This window comes from Myotis nattereri (genome assembly GCF_964212035.1).
Source record: "Myotis nattereri genome assembly, chromosome: X".
NCBI classification, from domain to species: domain Eukaryota; kingdom Metazoa; phylum Chordata; class Mammalia; order Chiroptera; family Vespertilionidae; genus Myotis; species Myotis nattereri.
Window position 1 is genome coordinate 43,498,881 of NC_138078.1, and position 7,149 is coordinate 43,506,029.

The 7,149-nt window shown below is 39.4% G+C and overlaps 1 protein-coding gene across 1 annotated transcript; it reads right to left on the reverse strand.

Moving 5' to 3' along the window:
- Positions 1-268: 268 nt before the first annotated feature.
- Positions 269-784, reverse strand: LOC308512022 (CCHC-type zinc finger nucleic acid binding protein-like; the record flags this gene model as incomplete). Its single annotated transcript, XM_081081830.1, has 1 exon — positions 269-784. The coding sequence occupies one exon, from the start codon at positions 782-784 to the stop codon at positions 269-271; it is 516 nt and encodes a 171-aa protein (XP_080937956.1).
- Positions 785-7,149: the final 6,365 nt, after the last annotated feature.

Sequence of the window (7,149 nt, forward strand, 5' to 3'; positions counted from 1 at the left end):
GCTTAAATAAAAATACATCAAAAGGACCTAGAAATTGCCTTAGGCTCAGAATTACTGTTCAATAAGCGAATTCACTAGTGGTGCAGAAACATTAATTATAAGACTTCCACAAACCTTTTCCTTCTCTAAAGTTGGTGATTAAAGTTAACTGGCCTAGGAGTAGTCTTCATTTATCAATCGTTGGTCAATGAAGAGGTTTCAGAGAAAATACTACAATTATCGATCAGCAAAAAGGAGGGGGGGGGGGGCGGGGCCACAAAGGAAAAATTTAAGCGGGATCTTCAGTGGGGCAATCCCGGGCTATATGCCCAGACTTTCCACAACGATAGCACTTGATCTTCATTGTCTTGGGACAGTTGATGACCATATGGCCGTTCTTGCCACACCGGTAGCACTTGATTTGGATGCAGTCTTTCTGAATGTGGCCATACTCACCACAAGAGTAGCACTTCTGCTCTTCCTGACGGTCACAATCACGAGCCAGATGGCCTGGTTTGCCACAAGTGTAACAGCACTGCTCTCTTGACCGCGTAGGCTCGACACAGTCTTTGGCGATGTGGCCACTTCTCCGACAGTTGTAGCAGACGTCCTCGTGAAGGTCACAGTTCTTAGCGTGATGACCAGATTCACCGCAGCGGTAACAGACGTCAGACAGGGTGGCAGAACTGTACTGACCACCTCTGCCACGGCCACTAGCTCTTCTCCCTGGAGCTTGTTCCCCTCTAGGGCATCCCCGGACCCAGCGGCCAGAGCGTCCACCCTTGAAATATTCCTTACTGCTCATGGCTATAAGTAGATCTTCCAGTGAGCCGGTGTACCACTGCCCCAGAGGTTCCCGCACAGCGCCCCTTAGTGTGACTTAGAAAGCTGTGGCTGTTTTTCTCGAAGAGCTTCCATGACGTCACACAAGGCTTGCGTACAGCCCCATTCTTGTGTCACGGGAGTTCCAACTGCTATTGCCTCCTGACTTCCTGTCGTTGAAGCCAAAAGCACAGGAGTGCCGTTTTCCATTTCTTTAAAAAAATAAAAGCTTGGGTCATTAAGTTTGAGGTTGATTCTTTCCCTGTTCAAAAATTGTGATGGGTAGAGTTTCTTCTAATTAAGATTTAAGCCTTCTTTGTGGTCTAGTGGATGACAAGTTTTTATGTATGTGCTAAGGACTTAGGAAAAATATGTGAGAGATGTATCTAATCCAGTAAATGAAAGAAACAAATTATAACCAATTAGAGTAATCCAACATTTTTGTTTTAAAAAATCAAATACAAATATCCATAAAGATGAGATACATTAGATAGAAAAAATCTGTAAAGTGCTGCAGTGAGAACATTTACTCATTATACAGTTTTATTGCAGTAGTCTTAATTTACAACATAATCACCACCATTTAAGTTATTAAACATAACATGAGTGGAGCATTCAGGATAAAAAACCCATTATTACGGGGGAAATAAATTATAAAACTATAATTTACATATTGGACAGATTTCCTTTCTGTTTTCCAAATTGTTTACATCTTATACAAACGTCATAAAGATTTGTGAATATGTTTTCCATTTTTATAGATAAATAAATATGGAAAATTAGACACTGAGAAATCAAGAAAAGCTATTTGAGGGTTATATTATTGAATATGACTTTTTTTCTCCTTATTTTTCTTCTTTGTATTTTACAATTTTGAAATGATTTTGGGTTGTGTAATTTTTAAAATTCACAATATTTTTCTTTAAGTTACTACTTAGCTATATGGTTTGTATATGAATCTTTTAGACAGCCAGTACAAATATATTTGGTAACACACAGACAAAAGAATAATGAATGTAGTAGTTGATCTTTATTTTCAATATGACTTGATTGGGATATGCAACTGGTTCCATAAATGCAATGACAAAGAAAAACATTTTCAAAAATCAAAGTTTAGAGCCACAGAGCATGAGTAGTCCCCAACACAGAGTGATGAAAGAAGTCTTATTACTAAACAATTAAATGCTATTGCAGGAATGAGTTCAAGAGGTAAAAATTTCTGTGGTTCAAAGTTTGATATATGCTTATAGTTAACCTCATTACTTATCATGTTTAAATCTACCTTTAAGTTTATATTTTTATTAAATTAATACATGTCCATAGTATATAAAGCATTGCTTTTTTCAAGCAGTTTTAACTGAGACATGAAGTAAGAAATCCATTCTCTCTCTCCCTTTGATAAATATTGTGGAAGCTGCAGATCAATTTGGGGAGTATTACCCCAACAATATTAAGTCATCCTGTACATGAGCACAGGATATTGTTCTATTTATTTTTATTTAATATGTTATAAAACACTATGAAGTATTTAGTGTATAAGTTTCACACATCTTTTGTTAGTTTTGTTGTTAATACTCACTCGAGAATATTTTTCCACTGATTATTTTTTGAGACAGTGGAAGGGAGAGGGAGAGACAGAGAGAGAGAAACATCGATGTGAGAAAGACACATTAGTTGGTTGCCTCCCACCAGTGCCCCAACCAGAGGCGGGAATTGATCCTGCAACTGAGGTATGAGCCCTTGACCAGAATCATTGAACCTGGGACACTTCAGTCTGCCTGGTGGATGCTCTATTTACTGAGCCAAACTGACTGGGCTCTTTTGTTAATTTTTTTTTAAGGATTTCATTCTTGTTTTTATGCTGTTGTAAATGGAAATTATTTTTCTGATTTCATTTTTGGGTTATTTTTAGCTTATAGAAAGATAATTATTTTTGTATGTTGATCTTTAATTCTGAAGCCTTGCTAAACTGAACTGATTTAATAGTCCCAATAGTTTTTTAGAGGATTCCTTAGAAATTTCTGTATTCAAGACTGTATCATCTGAAAGTAGGGATACTTTGATTTCATCCTTGGCATTCTGGGTTTCTTTTATTTCACTTCCTTGCCCTCACTAGAAGTTCTGTAAAATGGTGAATAGAAGTGATAAGAGCAGGCATGCTTGTCTTGTTCCTGATCTTAGGGGGAAAGCTTTCAGGCTTTAAGACCATTAGTATAATGCTAGCCATGGTTTTTTAAATATACATACTCTACCAGGTGAGGAAGTTCTTTTCTAGTCCAAATTTGTGGAGTGTTCTTATCATGAAGGGTTGTTGAATTTTGTCAAATGTGTGTTTTTTAACCTCTTGAGATTGTCTTAACTTTCTGTATTTGCTAGAACCTCCAGTATATTGTTCAACAGAAGTTGTGAGAATGGTCATCCTTGTCCTGTTTCTGATCTTAAGGGGAAAGCTTTCAGTCTCACTGATAAGTGTGGGGTATATCTGCTCTCAACCCCACCACCAAAAAACAACCAGGTGTAAATATTTCACAATCTTATTCAAGGTTTGTTTATGTAGCCAAACTTTATATCATTTTAAAAATTACATTGGGTGGATAACCAAGATAGCAGTGTAGGTAAATGCCTGTACTTACAGCCTCCTACAACCAGATAAAAATTACAACTAAAATAAAGAACTCGAGGATATAAAAAAAATGGCGGAGGTATAAGCGGACGTGTCCTGTGCCTTGTCCTGGAGCAGATAAGGGTGAGCAGCTGAAACGGGTAACATTCAGCCCGAATAGGTAGAGGATTTTCAGCTGAGAGATTGTCTGCAGCTAGGAAAGACTGAGAACCCCCCAGGGAAAAAAAAGGACGGTTGGAGACTGCGGCTGAAGCCTCTCCTGGTGCGCCTGCTAAGCAGCGGAGACTGCGCCATCTTGGGTGATTGTTGCCGGCATCCAGAGACCAGCTACTAACCTGGAAACAAGGGATCTCAAGCAGCGTGACTGCGTGAACTCAGACGAGCACTGCTTCTTCTCACGGAAAGGTTGGACATCCCCTAAAGGTGCGGTTTGCAGTTCGGGTTGGAGGGAGGACCGAGCTCGCGCGCGCGGGGCGGAATCTGCGCCCCACAGAGTCCGCAGCCGCTGGGACCAGCGTGACCCGCGAGTGGGGAAGGGGCCCCACAGGGCTGCTGGCAGAAGGGAACGCGAAAAATGAGCCCATAGCTGGACTGGATGTAAAGGAGCAGCCTTGGACTTTGCCAATCTGCTGGCTGCTTGGTGCCAGGGGCGAGTGGGCGCGCGGAGACTGCGCGCGCGGAGACTGTGCGCAGACCTGGAAGGTGGAGGCTTGCGAATTCGCACAACTATCAGGCTCTTGTTACAGTTCCCCTTAGATCCGTGCATTTGATTATTAAACCCAGCGCATGGGATTCCCCAGTTGGGGTCATTCGCAGAGCCTGTAGGGGAAAGTTCTTTTTGGGGAGCCTGGGAAACAGCGGACAGTGGCAAGGAACCAGCTCTGGGCAGTGGTCTTTCCCGAATCAGTTCCAAATACCATAGAGGACAAAACCCTACTGATAGAGAGGACTTAGAGCCTCGGAGGTAAATCCAGACACACTGCCACCCAGAGGCAGAGCCACGAACTGTCTCTTTTGCGATCACAAATAAAGGCAGTCTGGTAAAAAAATACAACCTGCCTTAAAATCAGGTCTGTGGTTTACTGCACGGAGGGACAGTGTATCGCAGGGAAGTTCAACACTCCCCTGAATGCCTGGCAGGACTGAGGCATGCCAAAAAGAAGAGTGGAAGATCTGAAGCACCTTCACTTCCGAATATTTATATATATATATTTTTTTAATTCTTTTTTCACCATTTCATTAAGAACCTATTTTATTTTTTTTTATTTTTTATTTTTTTTTCATCACCTGATTTTACCTTTTTAATTACTACATTTTTTTAACCAGTATTACTGCTATCCTTTTACCATTTTTTCAAGTGTCATTTTATTTTTTATTATTTTTTTTTATTTTTCTTTATTTTATTTTGGGATTAGTGTTCTACACTCTATTTTCATCGTTCCTTTAGCATCATTTCTCTCTATTTCACATTTACCCTTAAGCCAAAACTCTCTTCCTCACTTTTCCCCTTTTGTTGTCCTGTTTCTCTTACCCTATTCCTGCTTTGGATTTTACCTATTCCTTCTTTCTACCCACTGTCTAAATTTCATCCTACTTATATATCTAATTTCCAATCCCTCGCTCTCCCCATACAAATAGCCTCTTCCCCACCTCTATTTCATTCTCTTAATTTTTTTTTTTCTGTTTTTGTTGTTGTTGTTTTTTTTGGTTTTTTTTTTTTTTTGGTCTTTTTGTGGTTTTTTTTTTTTCTCTCCCTTTTCCCAATCTCATTTCAGCACTCCTTTTTGTTTTTTATTTTTCTCTCTAATATTTTTCTCTTTTTTCTTCTTTATCCTCTAATTCTCTTTGCTCGGGGGGGTCACCTTTATTTGGGGTTATTAATATTGTGAATGCATTTAGTTCGGTGCCTTGTACGTTGTGCCTTGTTGTGTTGTATTTTGTGCCTTTGAATCAGCGCAACAGAGAGAGATCTACATAATCAAACACCTTGAGAAGAGAAATCATGGTGAAACAAAGAACCAACCCAAATATGAAAGAAAAACAGGCATCATCAGAAAAGGAAGTAAACGAAATAGAGGCAATGGAGGCAAGCAACCTGTCAGAGAAAGAATTCAGAGTAATGCTCATAAGGTGGATGAAAAGAATGGAAGACCAATTCAACAATATGTGTAGGAACCAAGAGGAAATGAAGAAGAACCAAGAGGAAATGAAGAGAAACCAAGAAGAAATGAAAAACGACATCACTGCCATAAAGAACTCAATAGAAAGCATCAACAGTAGACTAGAAGAAGCAGAGGACCGTATCAGCGAGCTAGAAGACAAGGTAGAAAAAAATACCCAAACAGAACAGCTTCTAGAAAAAAAAATTAAAAAGCAGGAAGAGAGCCTAAGAGAACTCTGGGACAATGCTAAACGAAACAACATCCGAATAATTGGGGTGCCAGAAGGAGAGGAAACGGAGCAAGGAATAGAAAACCTGTTTGAAAAAATAGTAACAGAAAATTTCCCTGATATAGGGAGGAAAAAACTCACACAAATCCAAGAAGCTCACAGAGTCCCAAACAAAATGAACCCGAAAAGACCGACACCAAGGCACATAATAATTAAATTGGCAAACACCAACGACAAAGCAAGAATCTTAAAAGCAGCCAGAGAGAGACAGAAAGTTACCTACAAAGGATCCCCCATCAGACTAGCGACCGATTTCTCAACAGAAACACATCAGGCAAGAAGGGAATGGAATGAAATATACAAAGTCATGCAAAGGAAGGGTCTGAATCCAAGAATACTATACCCAGCGAGGCTATCAATCAAAATTGAGGGTCAAATCAGGAGCTTCACAGACAAAAATGGTCTACGGGAGTTTATTACAACCAAACCAGCAATGCAAGAAATGCTAAAGGGTCTGCTGTAAATAGAAAAAACAGGAAACAAAGAAGGAACGCAGCGGTAAAGAACAAAAATGGCGACTAACAAGTTTCTATCAATAATAACTTTAAATGTAAATGGATTAAATTCCCCAGTCAAAAGGCATAGGGTAAATGAGTGGATAAGAAAACATGACCCATATATCTGCTGTCTACAGGAAACCCACCTCAGAAAAAAAGACGCACACAGACTGATGGTGAAGGGATGGAAAAAGGTTTTTCAGGCCAATGGAAGTGAAAAAAAAGCCGGGGTAGCAATACTTATATCTGACAAATTAGATCTCAAAGTGAAGGACATAAAAAGAGATCAAGAAGGCCACTTCATAATACTAAAGGGAGCAGTCCAACAAGAAGAAATAACTCTGGTAAATATATATGCACCCAATATAGGAGCACCCAAATACGTAAGAAAGCTTCTGGAGAAGATCAAGGGAGAGATTGACAGCAATACAATCATAGTAGGGGACCTTAACACCCCATTATCGCCACTGGACAAATCCTCTAAACAGAAACTCAGCAAAGAAACATCAATCCTAAATGACTCACTAGATCAGATGGAATTAATTGACATCTTCAGAACATTTCACCCCAAAGCCACAGAATATACATTCTCCTCAGGTGCACATTTGTCATCTTCAAAGATAGACCATATATTGGGTCACAGACAAAGTCTCTTCAAATTCAAGAAAATTGAAATCATATCAAGTATCTTCTCAGACCACAAAGGCATAAAACTGGAAATCAACTACAACAAAAATAATCCAAAAAAATCAAACACATGGAGACTAAATAGCATGC